The 21,033-nt window shown below is 42.8% G+C and overlaps 4 protein-coding genes across 4 annotated transcripts in view; 2 read left to right on the top strand and 2 right to left on the bottom strand. All coding sequences in view use genetic code 11, as the record gives it.

Annotated features, from left to right (window-relative positions):
- Nucleotides 1–2,227: 2,227 nt before the first annotated feature.
- EGR_01152 (RNA polymerase II-associated factor) lies at nt 2,228–4,903 on the top strand (the record flags this gene model as incomplete). Its single annotated transcript, XM_024490401.1, has 10 exons — nt 2,228–2,268; nt 2,302–2,519; nt 2,551–2,617; nt 2,653–2,751; nt 2,786–2,984; nt 3,056–3,135; nt 3,189–3,409; nt 3,484–3,798; nt 3,871–4,218; nt 4,734–4,903. The coding sequence occupies 10 exons, from the start codon at nt 2,228–2,230 to the stop codon at nt 4,901–4,903; spliced, it is 1,758 nt and encodes a 585-aa protein (XP_024355220.1).
- An 876-nt stretch (nt 4,904–5,779) lies between these two features.
- On the bottom strand, nt 5,780–6,904 carry EGR_01151 (hypothetical protein; the record flags this gene model as incomplete). The annotated part of the gene is made up of 2 exons (XM_024490400.1): nt 5,780–6,244; nt 6,281–6,904. 2 exons carry the CDS (start codon nt 6,902–6,904, stop codon nt 5,780–5,782), a joined length of 1,089 nt encoding a protein of 362 aa, XP_024355219.1.
- Nucleotides 6,905–8,776: 1,872 nt separating this feature from the next.
- Nucleotides 8,777–10,334, bottom strand: EGR_01150 (hypothetical protein; the record flags this gene model as incomplete). The annotated part of the gene is made up of 2 exons (XM_024490399.1): nt 8,777–9,217; nt 9,267–10,334. 2 exons carry the CDS (start codon nt 10,332–10,334, stop codon nt 8,777–8,779), a joined length of 1,509 nt encoding a protein of 502 aa, XP_024355218.1.
- A 3,016-nt stretch (nt 10,335–13,350) lies between these two features.
- Nucleotides 13,351–21,033, top strand: part of EGR_01149 (Tyrosine-protein kinase PR2) — a gene marked incomplete at both ends in the record, with an annotated part of 47,337 nt that continues 39,654 nt past the window's right edge. The window contains 3 exons of the mRNA XM_024490398.1: nt 13,351–14,070; nt 15,520–15,959; nt 16,515–17,150. Coding sequence (XP_024355217.1) covers nt 13,351–14,070; nt 15,520–15,959; nt 16,515–17,150 — 1,796 coding nt within the window. The remainder of the gene's footprint in view (nt 14,071–15,519; nt 15,960–16,514; nt 17,151–21,033) is intronic.

The raw sequence follows: 21,033 nt of genomic DNA, 5'->3' as shown, positions 1-21,033 counted from the left end.
ACCAAAAAAAAACAATAACAATAACAATGGTTACAATAAGCCATTGTAGGCGAGCTGTACCGAAAGCCCTGCGCCTTTTTGGTTGCCGAATATTTGTTCCTTACTAACTTAGAGAACTCCCGAATTCATGCAAAACATATTTAGCGCAACCAATATTGATAAGTAAAAACTTATGGTGTTAAAAAGGAAAATCTCAAGGTGCGCTGACTGCTAACGGAAGCGTGAAATATCTACTAAAAGAAAATGATATAAGAGAATGCCGTCTACTTCATGCGTACGTGTGGTTATGTGAATGCTTCCAGTATCCGCGCCGGTGGTATAAAGGTCAACAATGTACACATATTAATGATCGTCCAACTATTACAAACGTCCACGGTACAGCTGATCCCAAAATCCTATGTTTTAAAACGCCTTCACGTGTAATTCGGATGCTGAAACGATTAAGATGTTGTTTCAGTGGTATTATAAGCACACCTCAACATACAAAAAGTATCCCAGTCTAAAATAGAGACAGGAGATTCAACATTTGTGAAATTTCACAAGTAAATTACTTAGTACATCAAAAACAGTTTTATGATATTCAGTAAATGGTCAATTCTACGACCTATTTCGTGTCGAATCCCATAAACACCAGTACTTATGTGATTTAGTACATTGATGAAGGATACGATAGATGATAACGACATATGCACGAGGTGAAACACCATGCTAGTTGCAGCATTATGTTATAAACCACCCAAGGCATGTGAAAACGACGAAGATAGAGGTACCATAACAAAACGACAATATGAGATTGCACAATGTGTTCAACACCAACGAAACCATACTTTAAATGCTCCGAGTGACTATGTATAGCCACTTAACTTGGAGGCATAAAATGTAATCATTCGAGACATTAAGCAAAAATGAATACGTACATACCCTGTTCGCCACTCTGGGGAACATCATCATCTATAGCGAGAACCTTGTCTATTTTTTTCTGGGCCTCTTTGAGAGCAGAAGTCGCTAACTTCGAAGCACTACTAATAGACGACCACCAGGCCATTACTGAACCTATGCACAAAGGTCATTGTGGTAGGCTGGGTTAGTCCGAAAACAGGTTTGTTTATTAATAATGACCGTGCTGTGGGTGACCAAAAATCAAAGCAAAACCAGGTTTTCAATGCAAATCAGACCACTCGAAAGTGCATAATTAATAACTTGCTGTCATTGCAAAACATTCCATTTAAAAATCAGGTGTAAGAAAGTGTCAGCTGAAGTAGAACAGCATTGGAAATATGTAAGACATAAGAATCCTCCCTTTTGCAATGATTGTAACTGCTGTTATGATAACCTAGCTAGCAATTGAAAAACAAAATATCGGGTTTTGAGTCTGAATAGGTAACTCAGGAGAATCCATGGAAATCCGAGAGCTCAAAATCATGCTGAAGAATTTGCGCCAGGGTGTTAATGGAGGTAGTACACGCCAGCGATAACTAGGAAAGCGGCAGAAAAAACTCTCCGCAAACTTGTATGTTTATCAATTAAGCCTACAGGTACACATTGTTGGTATTTTCTGGTATTTTTCATAAATGTGTTCATTTATGCTGACATCAAATTTTCCGCTGATTGCAATATCACTGTGCAGCATGTGTAGCCTCCGGCGACTTTTCTGAAAGTATTAAAGCAACTGGCATGGCCTGAAGGTCGGCCCTTCCAGCAAAATATAATGGCTAATCCAAAGTAAGCCTTTGCTAAAACCGACCATTTACAAACATCCAACATATTACAGTATGGACTTTGGCTAGAGGTTTAAAGTCTACCACTTGCTTTTTCTTTAAAAGGTACATTTAAAGCAACAGAGTTATTACAGTGTATTCTGTTAATTTTTGCCACATTTGGCGTTTTAATCCAAAATTTTCTAGCAGGTATGAGTCACAGTTCGCACTCAATCATTTATCTGCATTAGAAGTAGCTGCTTGGAGTTCGTTAGGAGTATTCTATAGCTCTAGGTTTTATGCAATAATGCTCACTTTCTTATTCCGAGGAAACGTTATCACTTATATGAATTAGCAAGTGATTTCATTTAAATAACCTATCTGCCAAAATTGGCATCTAATAAACGTTCTGTAAAAATAATAAATGAAGGGAAAGCAAACATTTTTTTGTAAAGTACAGGTGATGTTTTAAGTTTTACCATTATAGGTGCGCCATTAGACTAAGCCAATTACTCATTAGCGTTGCGATAATGACTGACGACATCCCTAAGGATCGCGTCAAGGAACTTAGGTATGTTTCCTGCGTTGTTTTACTTCTCTCCAGACAGGAGGCTATTCTTTGCCGTGTAAAGTACCACAATAATCTTCCAGAACTCCCATTTGATCCCAAGTTTTTACCATATCCATTCGAGCCCACGAGATTTGTGCAATATGCTGCGACTTCCCTTGAGAGAAACCACAAGCACGAACTCTTATGCGAAACTGATGTCGGAGTTGATGTCGATCTTATTGATCCATCTGCATTTAAAACAGATCGCACAGGTATCGGTTTCTTCTTCCACACACCCTTTAGCTTCTCTTCATCCTGACGATGAAAAACTTTTGGAAGATGATGATCCTAATGCAATAAATGATAGGAGGTTAGTTTTTTTGCTTAGCTTTGGCATGTCTGTAGATCTCGGCATCAACGTTCGGTTGCATGGTTGCGCAAGACGGAATACCTTTCCACCGAACATTACAATAAGTGGAATAAATCAGAGAAGATCGAGACAAAGTAGGTTTGTTGGTTTATTATTTTAAAATTGTAGACTTGGTCACAATGTTAAACAGCGATTTGCTGAGGAAATCGTGTATCGTGACAGAGAAAGTCAAATTAATGCTATCGAAGCTACATTTACTGCTGCTAAAAAACCGATTCAGAGGCACTACAGCAAGCCAGGCGTTCACGCTGTTGAAGTTCTGCCTCTTCTCCCCGACTTCAAGTTGTGGCGTTATCCCTGCGCCCAAGTAATTTGACTAATATTATTTTTTTGTTGCGTTTTTTCCCTATCTGCGTTGGTTGTTTTTTGTACCTGTAGGTCATTTTTGATGATGACCCAGCTCGTAAGGGAATATCTGCTGCCGAACAGCGCGAAGAAGTTAACCAAGCTGTTATTAGGTATTGTCTATTTTGTCATTCCAAATTTCACCTGCTCGTATTTCCAATTAAAGGGGTATGGTGGATGAGACTGGTGATCACTTCGTTGTTTATTTCTTACCCACTGAAGAGACCAAACAACAGCGGCGTTTTGATGCTGAAAATCATGTTGCGTTTACAGAAGGCGCCTCTTATGAATATGAAAAGGCGCGTGAATACAATTGGAATGTGAAAAATAAGACAATGACTAACTATGAAGAGAACTACTTTTTTGTTTTCCGTAAAGACGACAAGGGTAGGCAAAATTGGTAGCAGTTTTCTATTCATGGAAGTCGTATTCTCAGGCTCTCCTGTTGTCTTCTCTGTAAGATTGTCCTGCGGGTGTCTACTACAACGAGCTGGAGACTCGTGTGAGACTCAGCAAACGTAGGAAGGTGCAATCGAGTTTTGGAGGTGGGCCCATGGCGCCACCACAGCCGCCCTCTAAGATGCGTTTGGTTGTGCAGCACAGAGACTTCACATACGAGGAGCTGCAAGCACAAACAGCGCGTCTGGACATGCTCAAGCATGAGTCAGAGGACGAAGAGGAAGAAGAGGAGGCTGAGCAAGAGCACCCTGAAGCTCAAGAAAGCGAGGGCGAGGCGCAAAAGAATCACTCCCCTCTACTTGAATCTCCCTCTCCGGGTGGGTAGACCGATTTTTTATTTGTTTTCAGTTCTATGTTCTGCGTAAAAATCATGTTTCTGCCGGCTGCAGCGTCTGGAGCAAAACGGGGGCCCCAGTTGCATTCAGATAGCGAGGGAGAACACAGCAGTCTAGAGGGTGATGAGGAGGCGGAACAGAAAGCTACACTACAGAGTCACTTAGGGACGAGGCGATCTTCAACAAAGCGCTCCACAACTGCTGCTGTCTTCTCAGACGATGATGACGAGGAAGAAGAGGAGGGAGCCGACAAGGAGGAAGAAGAGGAAGGGAAGGAGATACATGACACTCGTCACTCCGTATCATCGGACCTCTCTAATGACAGTCCACCGCGAACCCAATCGCCGATACCCAGTCGCTTTTCATCGAAAAGACCGACTCGTAAAAGATCATTCACGGAAGGTAAATCGAAATCCGTTTAAGCGTCATTTCGTATCTCATGAGGTTATTTGGAATCGATGTCTTTTAATAGTGTAAATTATTGGTTTTGTTTGTTTGTGAAAGTAAAAAGCATCATTACGGGTAGGCTGTCATCAACGGCCAAGTTTTTTTAAAGGATGACATTGCTAGCCTTTCACATCTGAGTTTCAAAATAAGGCCATGAATAGGATTAAACGCTCTTGTCCTTTTGTCCTAACATATTCCAGATGTTGAAATCTATGGTTAAGGAAATTAATAACGTGGAGATTATCTTTGGATCATCACATTCTTGCTATATCATTGGTTTTGTCAGATGAGGTTAATATCTATATTGAAGCCGTTTTTAATTGTTATGGAAACACTTGCCTCGCCAAAACGTAAATGATATCATGGTCAGATCGAAAATGCTTTTCAAAACGGTTGTTATTGTTTAATTTGGAGGCTAGATAAGCTCCATTATCGAGCGGTGCTAAGCGAAACCTTTCCTACTCAAACAGTTGAAGACAACAGCGGAAGTGATAATGAGGATGAGCGTTCTCCTTCACCACCACCGTCGCATCGGCGTCGTCAAGAGTTTACCCCTGCACCCAGACCTTCTGTCAACTCCTCCTCCAGGCGTCCCGTCCTTAGTGAGAGTGATGACGATCTTAGTAGTCTCAGTGGTTAAGGAGGGAGCGCGCCCTCTTCCTTACTCTTGACTATCTCTAACGCACCGAGACCCCATCTTCTCTCTTTTTGATGTAAATATTGTTCTGGGTCGATTTTAAATATCATTATGTATATATTGTGCTGCTGTTTTTATTTTTTGATGCTGCAAGGAAATGTCATTTGTAGGCGAACCTCCTTGTTGCACGTGGTTTCTCGAAGGTCAAATGGGATAAATGTGCTAACTTTCTCAAAAGTGGGCAATGGACAGTCAATTTCAGGTTAAGAAATCCTGGACACAATTGTGCTTGGGGTTACTAATCTCTACTTCAATGATTGGGTATTGACGTAGATCAAAGGGAGCCGTTTTGTGTCGTAACTCGCTCGTCTTCAAAGTCATGTGTGATGTGATATGACATGCTTAACACCGGGAAAAATGGGACAGCCTAAACGGGTTATGAAAAGACACACGAATTCGGCATTAAGGTATTCAAGTCTATGGGTAAAACTAAAGCATGCAAATTTGCTTCGTGCGTATCCAAGTGCAATTTTAGGAATTGGAGTTCGTAACATTAAAAAAAATGGGTCTATAAACGCTTGTTCACAATGTTTTGCACATACCTTGGAAAAGCTACATCTCCCACTTTGTCGCCCTCCACCCCCACTTCCCTGGATAACACTGCACATCCAGGCTTTGGCCCCAACCACTTTATTACACCTGAGCGCCAAAATTTTGTCCACCTCTAATCCGTCACTCTAAAGGCACAAACTACAAGCATCCGCTTAGTGAATTCAAGCAAGTGGATTTTATTTGCCAGTTCTCAAGGCCGCCACTCAAAGAAAAGAATGCAGGCTTCTTTGTCATCCCCTTAATCCTCCAGAGGCTCATTCGTAATCACTAGAAAAATTTCTTCATCCTCTCCTCGGGAACAGTAGCCGCCGTCTTGGTGCCACTGACCATATCGGCCTCAACGGGAGCCAGCATTGTTCGCGTGAGTCGTTGGCGAAGAGGTTCCACCTCAGCTGGCTCCAGTTTTTGCGTTGTGTTGACACCATAGCGCTTCACAATGATTTCCGAGCCACGAGTGGGGAATGCAGAGGTGCGGGAACTGAGACATCGGTTTAGAAGATGCGCAAAACCAATATAACGTCCGTCTTTCTCGTCGAATTCCACCTCTATTGTGCGGAAATTGACTGGACAGTAGACCGCACGTGGATCGTCAGGTCGAACCATGGTGATTTTGCAGTTTGTCAATTGCTCAAGACGACGCAGACGCGGGTCTTTGTAGTACGGGGCTACGATCGCGTCGTACTCCGTGGGTACGAAGATCACTTGTTTGAGAACGCCATACGGTTTCAGTTTCTACAAACAAATGGATGTCAAACAAGGTCTACTTACTCTAAGATGAGTGTGAATTTTTTGAACCGCGAAGGCGAAATCAATTGGTAGAAGCGCCTCTTGCATCAGAGCACCAAATTCATGAAGGCAGAAGGTGATATCAACCAAACGGACGTAAATAAGCGCGGGCAGTTCTGCCACGTACTCCAAGATCTTGTCCATCTGATCACACAAGTCGGTGAGCTCGGTAATAAGAGGACTATAGCTCAGTTTCTTGGAGATGGCTTTCATGTTCTCTGTTATTTCACTGACTTTTGTAACCAAATCTTCAACATTGCTGAAATCGTACTTGTCAATTTTACAGGGGCACTTTTTTAGAGCCACAAAGAATTGATCCACTTGTTTGTAAAGCTTTTTTATCAGCTCTTTTGCCGCCTTCGTGACTTTCTCATTAGCGGGTTTGGCTCCAGTGTCTCCCTTGGGCAAGCCCACAGTATTCGCACGAGAAATGAAGACTCGCCACCTTGCACGCCGCTTTCGAGCCATTCCAGACCTGAAGTCGTCCGGCATACAATCGTTTTCTTCATCACAATTCATGAATTCGTCACAGTTGAGAAATGACATATCAGCTGGTTGAGGGTCAAAGTTACAACCGGGTTCCGATCGCGGCTGGCAGACGCTCATGACTTGAGATTGTGGAAGAAGTAGAATATGCTTTGAGTGGTTCTATTTGTGTGTGCGTGTGCCCGAACTGCCCCCACGCTCACTCACTTCCTCAGGCGGTAAACGAGACTGCCGTTGAGACGGAGGAGACTGCTGATTCTTTCAAACCCGCCAGTCGATCGATTCTTGACACGTGTATCCACAGTCGTAGCCTTACGGGGAACTTTCGCATTAATCACGGCAACAGAATTAGGTTTCCGCTTTTCGTCCCTTAATTTTCACCCCTTACAGTGAAGTTACTCCAACGTTGAAATAACCCCGTTAGAAGTAGAAATGGCGCCTAACAACCATCTCTAATGTCGAATATGAGCGCGTGCTTTTCAACTTTGAGCGTTAAGCATCTAGTCGCACACTACTGTTTCGTTAATTCAAATGCATTTGAGTTTACTGACGTATTGGTAACCACCTGATGCAGTTCGCAGCGTACTACTCATATCTGATCACTTGTTATGTGCTTGAACGATAAATTTAGATAATAATATCGTCTGTAAACTGTTGTAATACGCTGAATACTTGTTAAACCCTCGGTTTCGGTAACGGACCACTGAACCTCCACCGGGTGACCTGGTCTCTGAGCCATACCAGTAGCTTCAAGCCCATCTGTGCGTCGGCAATACATATTCCACCCAAGAATTTCGTCTTCTTTCCTCTTCAGGGAAGACTCGGGGCATTATCAATCTAAAGAGGCAGCTGTTTCGGTTTCCACTAGTGGGTGATAAACCTTAGTTGGCTGCGAGAATTGCACATTGCTGCAGATGGTAAAACCGGTGACTACACCTCACAGAAAAGTTGGAAATAGCGTCTACCCTTGGCATTTATACCAGTCCTGTGTTAGGCAGGAATCCTATTAACAGCTGAAGTAGCACCAATTGTAAAATGATCAGGAAAAGTTTGTTACGGAGCTGTCTACTGTACGGATCAACCGTGTTGAAACCCTGCCTTGCTAATAGACCATTGTCCGTACGCGATATATGGCACATTTTTTCCTTTCCCTAATACAGTTTTCAAACGGGAAGAAACTTGAGATCGAGTAGAATTACCAAGAGGGATCAGTGACGTTGCAGTCAGATACCTAAGTTGCACGCAAATTCGATGGCTGGTGCAGTTGGCTTATTGGTATTGTTCTAAGAGCCCCAATTACGTTGCGGCAGTAGACGCAGGGGGTTGATCAGGGGCAGCGCCTGGATCGACGCTCAGGGAAAAGAGGAGTTGTGCAACACGTTGGTTGTATATCAAACCCCCGATTTTGTTGCAGACTACTTAAAGGCTCCACTGTTGTACCTTTACTGGGTGGCCTAGCCACCGGGTCATGCCATTAGCCCCCTCAGTTCTTCTGTACGTCGACAACACATATTTTGGTCGAGTATTATGTCTTCTCCCATCTTCAGGGAAGTCTGAATGCGCTAAATCATCACCGTTTGGAGGTTTTCAGAATCCATATCTGCTACATTGTGGTGAAGTGTTTGCAACCACGAGAGTCCCACACCTGCTTCTACATTTCTCAAATATACATTTTACCAAGTTAACTGAAAAATACTTTATATCGTGGTGTTAAATTTTTAATACATTTTGAATTGAAACAAAGCATAAATTATCCATCTAGATTTTCCCGAGTGAATAATCAACTCTTCAGATTCGCCACGAATTTCCCATAAAAAGGCAAAATCACATACAATTTTCAAATTATGTTACAAAGAATTACCTCATTAAAAAGCAAATAACAATGCTTACGATAAAATACAATGAAATAATCCACAAAAGGAAAAGAACTGGCGGCCTAAACCGCCTCAGATTGTGTGGAAAGAAGAGAGGTAAATGTAAATTAATGGGTAATTAGATTTCAATTTTGGGCGCGATTGCTAGGCCATTGCCACTGGCCATATCGCCTCGTATGGTGTCGTAGGAAATTCGAGCCTCCGTGGTCTCTAATTCACAAAGATCCTTGAGGGAAATCTCAACCTCTGCACCACTGAGCCGTTTGTATACGGACGCCACTAGACGTGGGAGAATGCCCTTATCAGGTGCGCACTGGTTCAGCAATTGCTGGAAGCCCACGTAGCGACCCTTCTTGCTGTCGAAATTCACCTCGATGGTGCGATAATGCATGGGACAGTAGATGCTTCGAGGATCATCTGGAGGTAGCAAAACAACACTGCAGTGGCAAAAGTGCTCCAATTTCATCAGTCGTCGACTCTTAAAGTATGTTCCAATAACGGGATCCATGCTATCTGGCACGAAGTAAATCTGCCGGATTATTCTCCCAGTTTGAAGGCGCTAAAATAAAGTGATAATACGGTGAGAATGAAATCGGATTGGAACCTACGTATATCCGACTTTGCACTTTGTGTACAATCTGCGCAAAGGAATAAGGCAGAAGTTCTTCACGCAGATGACCACCCAACTCGTAAATGTTGAACCCGAACTCCACCAGTCGAAGAAGGACGTAATGAGGGTGTGTGAGGAGCTCATCGAGCATTACTAGCAGGCGTTCATTTATATCGTCAAGTTCATCCTTGTATGTGCCATAACGTAGGTTTTCTATCAATTGCGTAATTGTTTTTTGGATCCGACAAATGAGGCAAACCATTTCATTACAAAAACTGAAGTCACACTTATTCAGGGCGTCCAGAGCTCCCAAGAGCTTATCAAAGAAGGTACTAAGAAGCTCATGCAATTTTTTGATATCCTCCCGAGCTGCAGGCGTTATCTTAAAGGAACGTTGCATAGGCGTCTCTCCCGTATCATTATATGTCAGGGAATAGCGCGACGGATAGCTTGTTGGGGGACAATAAAGACTAGGCATTGGGGTCAATCCACTTTTAACAGCTTGACACTCAATGACGGCATCGAGTGCCTGATAAACTTTGCCAACGCTTTGTGACTTAATGGATCGACTGCCCATAGTTTCACGTTGTTGTATCAAGCTGTCAATTCTAAACTGCACTTCAGGATCAAGCAAGTCCCTTGGGGTCCTCTGACCACATTTGACTGATTTCGATTCGCCGCAGGAAAGTTGAATCCGTTTGCCCCTTACTGGTTTCTTTAATTGGCCAATGGAAGCATTCGATAGGCTGGGGGAACAGCTACCATCGGCGGCTTCATTTGATGTACCTTCCATACAGCTCGATTCAAGCTTTTGTGTAGAGCAGCAATCAGATCTTCTGGATTCGCATTCCCTATAGGACAACTCAAGTTGAGAGATAGGATTGCACGAAGTCTTTGTGGATACGTTTTCTGGGCAAATATAGTCTGTCAAAGGCTCGGGATCGCATAAGAATTCTTTACAAAAGTCGTCAGAGCAGGATATTTCCACAGTATGCTTTGAGCTCTGCATTGGTTTTGGGGATTTCTTGACAAAGCGATTTCCCGTTGTCTGCCCGTACCTACGCATAGCACATCTAGGCGTGATTCTTACACAATTTTGCTCTAACTGCTTACAGCTTTGTGTTGCTCCTTCAGGTAAGTTCTCTTGACAGCGCAAAACCTCAGTTTGTTTTAAGCTGCACCCGCAGTTCCTCGGTTTGTTCTCCAAGGCAGGTCCTTCAGTGGACTTGCAGGTGCGTGTGGACCACATCAATGCGTGTTCTGAACAACAAACTGCAGTTTTAGTCATGCATCCGTATACTGATCCGTGAGATGCATTTTGGAAGCACTTGGATTCTTGGGGTACATTGCCAAAGCAACAGGTTCCTGTCGCGTGCTTGGGGGTAGACGACGATAGTTTAGGTGTAATTCCCACACGAAAAGGCTTTGTTGTGTGCTTGGAGCTGCAAACGGATTTTTGGGTAGCGTCCCCTAAGAAACATGCCTGAATAGGTTTGGAGCCACAAACTGATTTTTTGGATACATTCTCTTGGCACGGTTCCTTTGTGCAGTTGAGGCAAGGCGTAGACGTCTTTGGTGTGCTTCTCAGGCTAAGAGTTCCCTTACTTTTACAATTTTGTTCAGACTCTTTTGGCCCGTCTTTAAAACTTAATAGTTCCACGTGTTTGGAGCTACACATGGACTCTTTGGGTGCACTTCCTCTGCAAAAAGGGCCGGCTAAACGCTTAGACCTGCCTTGAGGTTCCTCAAGTGCCTTCGGATGCTTGGAGAAAGGCAACGATCCTTTAGCTGAAATGCCTGAGAAACAGGAATCTGTCGTAGATTTGGAGCTACAGTGGCATTTTTGGGTTCCTTTTTCCTGGCAGCACAGTCCACGGTTTTTCTTAGGTGCATTTTCAAGACGCCGGGATCCTTTGCATTCGTTTTTTATTTGAGCTTTCACTGAACACTTAGAAGTGGGCCGAGATGGCCTGAGTGCATTTTCTTGACAAACGGATCCCTGTGTGAGTTTGGAGCTCTGTCTAGGTTCCTTGGGTGCTTTTTCCAAACGACACATCACACTTATGTACTTAGAATTGAACACAGATTCTTGGGCTTTATCTTCAGGACAAAAAGGTCCTCCTATAGGCTTAGAACCAAATTGAGGTTCTCTAGGCACTTTCTCCAAGCAAGAGGGTTCTGGTGTAGATTTGGAGTTGTAAGAGGGTTCATTAGTTTCATTCGGCAGACAGGGTCCCCCTATATGTGTTGTATGACAATCAGGTGTTTTCGCCATAGTTTCTGAAGGCATGGAACTGCACTGAGGGTTTTTTGGTGCAGTGTCCAGACAACAAGACGCTGATCTGCGTTGGCGGATGCGCAAGTGCTTTCTGGGTGAGTTTTCCAAACAACTGCAATTGACTGGGTCAGGGCTGCGCAGGGAACCCTCGAGACCAGCCTCTAAACTGCAAGGTTCAGAGACATCTTCCTTGTAACTTTCAGCCTCTTTTTGGGAAATGCTCTCCAAACCTTCGGGATTAGAGCTGCATACACAGCTATATTTAATCCTGTTGGCACATTCTGAATGAGTAGCTCCAAGTGTGATGTTCAGAATTATAGTTCCCGGTGTATTTTCGACACTAGAGACTAAACGTTCAGTTATTCCGCGGCACCTTGGACTAGAGGTGGGTTCTGTAGGAGCAAGACATTGTTCTTTCAGAGGGCAAATCGCCATGTTGTTCCTGTGTTGTACAGAGTTTTGAATGCGGCGGTGGGTCGATATGGCATGAAACTTGGCCTCAATGTCACGTCCTCGGGATCACGTGCCCCCGATGAGTCTTCAGTAGTCTATCACCAAATATTAATTGTTCTTACTGATTTGCATTTTTCCCTTCATTTAACATCCACTTCCCTCTTATTAACAGTAGATTCCATGATTCTATTAATTTTAGAAGAAAGGAGGTTGAGTGTGTTCTATTTCGTTAGCGACAAATGCCATCTTAAATCGGAATTACATAAATTCTGCCATCGTAATCTAACATCGGCTCACAGTGCTCAAATATGCATATTCAGAAAGTGTTTCGCAATTAAAGTCACATATGTCTTACTAGTGTTGCTGAAGGTGTTTTCAATGAAAAATCTGTGCCTGATTATTTGGGTGTGTTTGGGTCTGCTAAATAAATATAATATCCTGATTAAAATTTCCACTCCTTCTTCTGTGGACGGCTTGTGTGCGAGAAGTGGATCCGACGAGGACCACGTGAACAATCGATCACCGCTGGTAGGGATCGTGGTCGGTGAGCGTGCTTCAAATCCACCCAGTTTGTCCTTAGCAAGCTATTTTCAGTCTTATTTTCAAGAAAAATTATCCAGTCTTCCACCTCATGGCCACCAGCCAGGATCGTCCATTCACAAGACGAAATGAATTCCGTGACAAAGTGGTGGTTTTAAGCAGTAATGGTACAGCTAGAAAAAATGTGATTTTTAAACCATCGAAGACTGTAAACGAAGTAGATTTACTGAAGCAGCCCGCAAAATCGGATTCATCGACCAGTGGGTTTCCTGGAGTAGTTCAAGAGTCGGTTTCAATGGGCTGCTCCCCGCCTAGAAAGGATCTGCCACCCATCCAACCTGCAATACGTATGAATCAAAATTTTTCCATATTTACAGAATTTCGATCGTCAAACTGTTTCGTCGACAATGCGGTACTGCGACCTAGGGAGCAACTTCTTCAGTCAACTGAAAAAATTAAGGGCTCTAGTGGTAAGGGTTCTGCGGATTCACTAGGTTCCATTCTTTTAACCTCATTTCAAATGCTTGAGATCAACAACCAGAATGATTCAGCGGACTTAACCAATTCGCAGGTAAACTTAGAATCGAAAAAGTCACGTCGGTACCAAAAAACTAATTGTGAACCTAAAAAAGTCAAACATCAAATGTCAAAAGAAAGACGTCAACAGCCTGAATCTCAACAAAACGACCTTACTCAAAGTAATCCATGTACGCGAACTCCACAGAATTCCATGAAGTGCGTACCAAACGGCCGTATTTATAATACGTTACAATTTGGGAAGAATGGGAGCCCCATTCATCTTTCCCCACGTATGCGATCACTTCAAAGCTTTTTCGAAAAGAAGCGTTTGGCCGCAGACGCCTGGAAGGCGAAAATATTATACGAGAACAAGGAACGCACTTCACGTGACCTACAGTGGGCGGCACGGCAACTACGAGCTTTCTCGACTAACAACAGATTGAATTCTGTCACCCCAGGAAAGGGTAATTACTTACGGCTCATGTCAGATATTGCGGGGACCGAGTATGGTGACTTTGCTCGTCCAAATGTTATGCTTAAGCCAAAGAGAGCGAAAAGTGAAAAGGAAAAGAATATCGTCTGCGGTGTGGGAAGCTTTCATCTAGAGGAAGTTCCTCCAGGGGATAAGGTGACTCCAGAAGCACAGGAAATTCTCTTAGTTTTGCGAGACACAGTTGCAATAATCATCAACGATATCATTACAATTGACCAAGGGCTTACAAAAAGGAATTTTAAACCCTGTTCCTCAATAGTAGAGCACCTGGAAATGATCCCTGAAATGCTGATAGCTCTCATAGATCATCTTTACTATACGCCACAGGAGTTTGAACTAGTTGCCGTGGCCAAAAACATAAATAGCTTGATTACGGATGTACTAAAGGACCCGGTGATTGTCCTTTTCAAAATGATTGAGCTCGGTCACTACCTCTACTACTTGGGCCGCATTTTGGGAGAGAAGATTGTGCCCAAGGACCTTCCTCGGCTGCTACACTCAATCCAAGTAAAGTTACAGGTAGGGCGAATTAATATTTTCAGCTAAATAGAGAATTCCCATTTGCAGTGCAATGTTAAAACAGTGGTTTCTAACTCATTTTCTCTAGTTTAGACGACCTTAAATTTCACCGCCAGCACAGAATCGGAATGAGTCAGGAATAGGCAAAACTTGGAGTTCTCGTTGAAACGATGACATCTAAATAGTTATTTATACTTGTAAAGTTAGCAAGCTTTCACCGTGTAAAAGGTGCATTTATAAGCGGATAATAAATAACGACGACTTGCAATATAAACTGACGCTCTTCTTTTAAGTTGACAAACCTCAGTTGGATTTTTATTTTTGTTAAAATTTTGGAAACCTGAAATTGGCATGCTTTTTATATTCTACTTTATTATCCAAAAACTGAAGAATTGAGTCTGTTTAGAATGGCAGAGCATTCTGTGCTTTGTTTTATTGCTCAAGGGAACATTCCAGGTTTGTTTGAGGGTAACAGTTGGACAACTTTATCTCTTAAATAAGAATCATACTTGCATGGTGGATTTATTAGTAAATTATAATAGTAATTGAAACGTATGGAAATCAGTGGTGAAGCGAAATTAATGTACACAACAATTCCTTTGACATCGAATAAAAGCCATGACTGTTGACAGTAAGAGTGCCAGCTACGCCATATATCCATGAATTTTCCCTATTTACTTTTTTGGAAACAAGTGCCCCTGAGAACAGACAAATTTTATTTGCCTACGAGCTGCGCTTGTAACTGGCTTTGAGATTGTAAACAAAAAAGAGTTCACTTTCCACAGAGTCCCTGATATTTATACATCTACCTCACAGTTTAACTAATACATTGCGACATAGTCACGGAAAGATCTGTCAGTACGGCTGAGCCGTCCTGGGGCAGTCTGCTTCACCTCGTCTTCATAGCTAGTCTGTACCTGTTTCTAAGAAGGGCACATTTTCGCCAACGACTGCATTTATTTTTTCCACAAGGAGCTTCCATTTTACGGCAGGCTAAATAGACTGCATAATTTGACATTCTGCGCGCTGAATGTGTGAAATAATGGCTGCAGTGCTGTCGGCCGAGGACCATCGTGGTCGAGATTACTACTACTGGATGTCCCACCGCCTTTCATATCACTCAAGTGTCTTGCCACTGAGCTACTTGACATCCCATCACTGTGCTGTCTCCAAAATTCCCTTTAATTAATTCAGTGCGACCGTGCCGTCACCTTGATTAAGTACGTCTGGACGGCATCTAAGCTTGCTATTGGCACTCGTAACAGAAATCTCTCATTATTTGCTATTGCATGAAGTAAAAGTCCTGGTTTGTCTTAAGAATTTTTTTTCTTGAAATCTGCATTGAGAAATTAACAAGGCATACTGAATTCAGAATGTGGCAGGGTAGTAAAAAGGCTGTGTGAGGGGGTGTAGAGCAAAACCGTACACTTTTTTGCATTTTTTTCTCAGCGAATAAAGATTGGCTTCGTCGTTCGTCAGTATTTCCACATCCCCATAAGCATGGACTTTGTCATTACACCATACAACAAGGACCGACAGTTGATTCGATTGGAGGAGGAGTGTCACTGCATCGTCAATCTCCTCCATCCTGAAGACCCACGCTCAAGATACTGTCCACCCAGCTACCGCACCATTGAGGTGCTTTACGATGAGGAGCTTGGACACTTTGAAAAATTTCAGCACCGTCTGAACCGCATTCTCTCGCCTCAGCGCTGCACTGCACGCCTTGTCTCTACCATTCTACGACAATTCGACGGACGGGAAGTTGTCGTGACGGCCGAACATGCTGCCTATCTACTCAACTCGGACCACCGACCGCGCTACGACGACGTCCGCGCTCTCGTGGTGTCTGGCTGTCGGCCGCGCGCGGACCGACTACCGATCAATGTGTGAGCAGGCAGCCGCGTCGTCTACTCTCTACTGTTAATCTTTGTATCCGTTTTAAATATACTTTTTTGTATTCTTTTTCCGGTGAAGCGAAAATTCGTGTATATTTAATCATTTTATGCAAATGGATTAACAGTCAACCAACACACTCTCCTTTCGGACATCCCTGATTTACATTAAATTTTAATGAGAATAATAATTTTGGATGGCGCTCTCCCTTTTTTCTGCATCAGCTTGGAAAAAGACATCGGTAGAGGCTTCACCTTTTTCCCACTCGACGTACCGCATAAAGTAAACATTTGGGGTTGTCCAAAAGTACCAATAGAAAAGCTAAAAAGTTTTTGAAGTTCGGGAAAGTAGTTACTATAGGGATAGGATTAATCAACTAAACCATTTTATCCTCGTTTTCACGTGCCATTCATATTGATTTGTCCAGTGATTCGAAAGTCTGGAAGATATTTCTACTTCACGTTACTTTACTGCATGAAATGTATAGCCAATTACTCTAACCTCCTGCAAGTAAATATGCCTACATACGGGTCGACGAAACTTTGTAGAAGTCGGGACGAATCCGTTTGGGAAGAGACCGTACCCTCCTCATCACAAAGCAGTGTCATCGAACCACCGCATTTCCAGGACCCATCACTTTCAACAAGCAGATGGTGTTCACTGAGTAGTTACCAGAGATCCTTCAAGTCCACGGATTGGCTCAGATTGAAGAAACGCGTGCCCACCATACAGAAGTACATTGAAGCATTGAGAAAAGCTTTATACTCATTTTATCTTGAATTGAACAAAGCGGAGAAGACTCTAGCAAAGCATAGAATGCCTCAATTGGACCCTATTATACTACCAGCTGTCGAGTCGTCGGCTGTACTTCAACGACTCTGTAACGACCTGCGTCTCACGCCAATGGAAAAGGAGGTGTTCAACGCGTACAGGGAGTTTGCGAGCCTCGTCAATGAGGCCTTGGGAGATCCAATGGTAGTGTTAATGAAATTGCGGGAAATGGTGAACTGCATTTGTGAAATTGAGGACATTTTGGAGGAGGACTTGCTACCCGATGGCTTTGAAGCACTGACTGGTCGAATTTTAAACCACATTACGGAATCTCACAAGGCCCTTAGTAGTGCTTGGGTTGAACGACTTCAGGAATTGCTTCGACAGCACTTTAAAATCTCTGACGCCCATTAGTGTCGTGGAAATGTACATGAGTTTAATCCCACCTGAGTGAGACTTATTTATTGTGGTGTAAAAGTAATGAGTTTGTATTAATGCTTTGCGATAATGCGGTGTCCTTAAGGATTAAACTTTACTGTAAGAATATCTGCTTGTTCAAGTCTTTCAAGCCAGATCCAAATAAGCATACTTGGAAGGCGAGGTATAAAGAAAAAGAACGTGAAAAAGGCATGAAAACTAATGTAATGAGAGAGGGGTAATTTACAGGTTGTAATCATGCAACTCATTAATAGTTCAAAAAGTTTTTTTTCAATAAATGGAGTTGGCGATTTCTAACTCATTATTGCCTCGACAGCTGCCTTCCTGGAAAATTGGTCAACGCGAAGTTACATTGGAATTGAATGGATGACTTGATGTCATTTGTGTTAGGGGCTTTGGTGGACTCCCACGTAACTGTCCATTCATGCATCTACCACTCCATTAGCCCATCTTCTATCGCGCAAACAATCAGTTATTTCATCACACTTGTATTGCTTTAATTGTTTGTTTCACTCACTTTCAATTCACAGGTCACTTAAGACCCTTCCATTGTACCTTCGCCAAGTGGTCTAGCCTCTGGATCATTCCAGCAGCTCCCATACTCTTCCTGTACGTCTTTCTTCGTCTTCGTAAAAGTCCCGGGGCGCTACATTTGCAGCAGCAGAAAGCAAACCCGATTCTACTGAAGACCCATCCTAATTTCCACTACTGGGTGATAAACCTTAGTGAGGTGGAAAAAATGGATATGCAGAAGATGGGAGAAGCTGTAACGACTCCTAACAGAGGGGCTGAAAATGGCATCTACCTTAGGCAACTACTCCACTCTCGTGATCTGCAAGAAAGCTATTGACAACTGAGGTGACACTATCCGCGACCACTAGCTATCCAGAAAAGATCATTACGGAACTGTCTTTTTGTCAATTATGTAAACTTGCTAAACGTCCTTCTCATCTCTATTATCAGGACAGAACTTAGATAGATGTGTGGCTGGGCAGCACTGAACTTAGAACGAAGTGGCGAGGAGGAATGGACGCAAAACCCCATCCACACGAAAATATGCCAAACCCCGTCATTTGTTATCTGGCTCCTTTTTTGTGCTAGTGCTCCTACGGCTAGAGATGGGCATGCATGACGGCCAGTGCATTCCCCTCTTCCCCAAAGCAGTTCCCAAATGGGACATAACTCCAGATCCAGTAGACTTGCCAGGAGGGATCAGCAACGTTGCGGTCAGATAGCCTCTCAATTGCATGCAACTTCGATGACTGGTGCAGTTGGTTCCTGGGTGTTTTTCGTACAGCACCGTCTGCGTTGTGATGGCCAGCACTAAGGACTGATTAAGTTAAAAGTGCCCCTTTGAAAGGCCTATTTTAACGTTTCTTCAAATCACTAGTCCACTTATTAAGAGTTACTTATTTTTTAAATCACCGCAGCCATCGTTTACTAAGCCTCCCAATGTCGCATCATTAACACTGTCAAAACTATTAAACTCAGCCTGTGGTGTTGACAGCGATCCAATCAATCCAGATTGTAGGTGTCAAAAAATTGCTCAGTCTCAGGCCAAAAATGACTCCTTTTCCTCTACTCTATCTCACCCCTAATCGACCGTAAAAGGTTCACCCAAATGCTACAACACCTCACCTCTGATAAGTCTACTTTCTTCATCCTACTCCCTTCAAGCATCAAGCGCATCCACTACCATTTTTCCACAACCCTTCCGACTATGTTTCGCCGAAAGTGGGGTGATGAAATACAACTATGCTCTTTACCTCTGTACCTCCTAAAACAACACCAGCAAGATATAATTTTGATTGATACTGTTGAAGGACAGTGGAGACTGACAGTCAACAACGTTACATTATGACACTTAATCCTTATCCTTCCCCATATCTTCCAACACCGTATACTTTCTACCGGTTGAAGATTATGGTCATGAATTCTCCAAACCTATCACTTAGCTGCAAGTCGATTCCAGTGTGCAATCATTACTTCATCAGCCATCTCGCATCCATCCATTCATAGTCCATTATTTCTTTATACCTTTTCCGTTCCTCCTGCCTCCCCTGACTCTCCTTTTACTTTTCATTTCCGCGCTTTTTTAAACATTTGTACTTGGTTGTATTTTACTTCTTGTTTTCCATTGCTTTGGCCATCTCTCTTCAGTTCTTCCCTGTATTTCTCTTTTATTTCTGTTTTCTTGCAGACACATGGGTTTTTCTATATTTCTGGTCAATTCACTTTTAAAAATGCTAACAATATGCTTTGACTGCCTGTGCAATTCCCAATGTGCAATAATTCCTATTGTCCATATTTTTCGCCCAATTATTCATGGGAGATATCTACGAATGTTGGTCACTTGAACCTCCTCTACGCCTTCGATCTTGTGTCTGATCTTCTTAAAAGTTAAGTTCCTCCAATCCTACTCAGCTTGCTGATCTCCATCCATGTTAGTTCGCTTAAAATTATTTAGTGAGATCTGTCATAAACAATCCGGGAAACGGGGACAAGGTTATCCAGTGGCTGAAAAGGGGTCATTCTACTGTTTTTTTTTCTCCACTGAGTGCTTCTTTTTTTCATCCAATCCGTGCAGCCATCAATTTAAACTGTATTTCCATACTTGTGTATCATCACCTGTCAATGGAGGAACTCTGACTTGTTGAATTCATGATGTCACCAATTGTCACTCGTGGATTCAACTGAGCTGCCTACTTTAACCTTATAAGGAAATAGCATTTTGAACTCACTTGATAATCATGCCAATCCTTTATAACTTCATTCGATTACGCTTGTCAAGCTTGACTACTGAGAGAAATACAATTCAAAAAAGGGGGTTCCTTTTCGGGTTTTATATCTCCCTCCATTCTCTTCGAATCTTTCTCCCTTAAACGGCATGGCAATATGCGTTTAGGCATTTCCCATGCCTATTTCCTTCTCTTTATACACATTTTTCGTCTCCTCAAACAGTTTCTTAACCATTCTGTAAATCTTCAATTTCTGCTTCATTTTTTGAAAAGCACCTTTTGATTTTCTATTAATACATAACATTCCATCTTTAGCTGATTTTCTTTGGGTATGTCTGTAGTGCATTAATTACTTGTCAAACTCTCGGTTTTGTTAAGAGGCCACCTAGGGTTACCACCATTGTTCTTCCATCAGCCCATGGTAGTTGCCCCAAGCCCTACTGTACGTCGGCAATACATATTCCGTCCGTGTACCATGTCTTCTTTCTTCTTCGGAGAGGTCTCAACGAGCTACAATGTTCACTACTTTCTCTTTAGTTGTGCCAGCATCCTGGCTAAAAGTAATTTGAAAGATTTACCTTCTGTGTTCCACTTCTCATCATCTTTCATTTTAATTATCATGCCGACTTCATCAGGCCCGCCTTTGCAGCAGCCACTTCAGCGTGTTGGCGACACGCAACCACCCCTTCTGCGGCCTTGCGTTTGAACTGACACGAGTCAATAATCATCATCTCTTCCGCGGTGTGCCATGTCCTGCTGATTGACCTCCCCGCTACACATCTTTACTTTTCCACGAGAAATACCCAAAATTGTTTGCTTTTTCGCCTTCTTTATTTTGCTGCTCACCTTGGCACATCAAAATTTCATTTAAATGGAAAGCGCCGAGGCTTCCGACTTACAGTCTCATAATTGTGAAAAGCCCGTCTGTGACGCTCGGCCCTGTAAATTACCGGAATCACAGTCTGCGGTCTCTCAACAAAGTGGTTCAAAATGCCAGCCTATTCCAATTTCGCGAACCAACAGTCAACCGGGCACAATCACTGTTAACATAAGTCTTTTGCAAACCTCTCGAAAGGGCAAACGTTTTCAGGCCCAAAAACCCCGTGATGAGACAGTCGTT

Source organism: Echinococcus granulosus, assembly GCF_000524195.1.
Source record: "Echinococcus granulosus chromosome Unknown EG_S00004, whole genome shotgun sequence".
Classification (NCBI taxonomy): Eukaryota; Metazoa; Platyhelminthes; class Cestoda; order Cyclophyllidea; family Taeniidae; genus Echinococcus; species Echinococcus granulosus.
The sequence above is the reverse complement of the archived record's forward strand: the minus strand, read 5'-3'. Positions and strand labels throughout refer to the sequence as shown.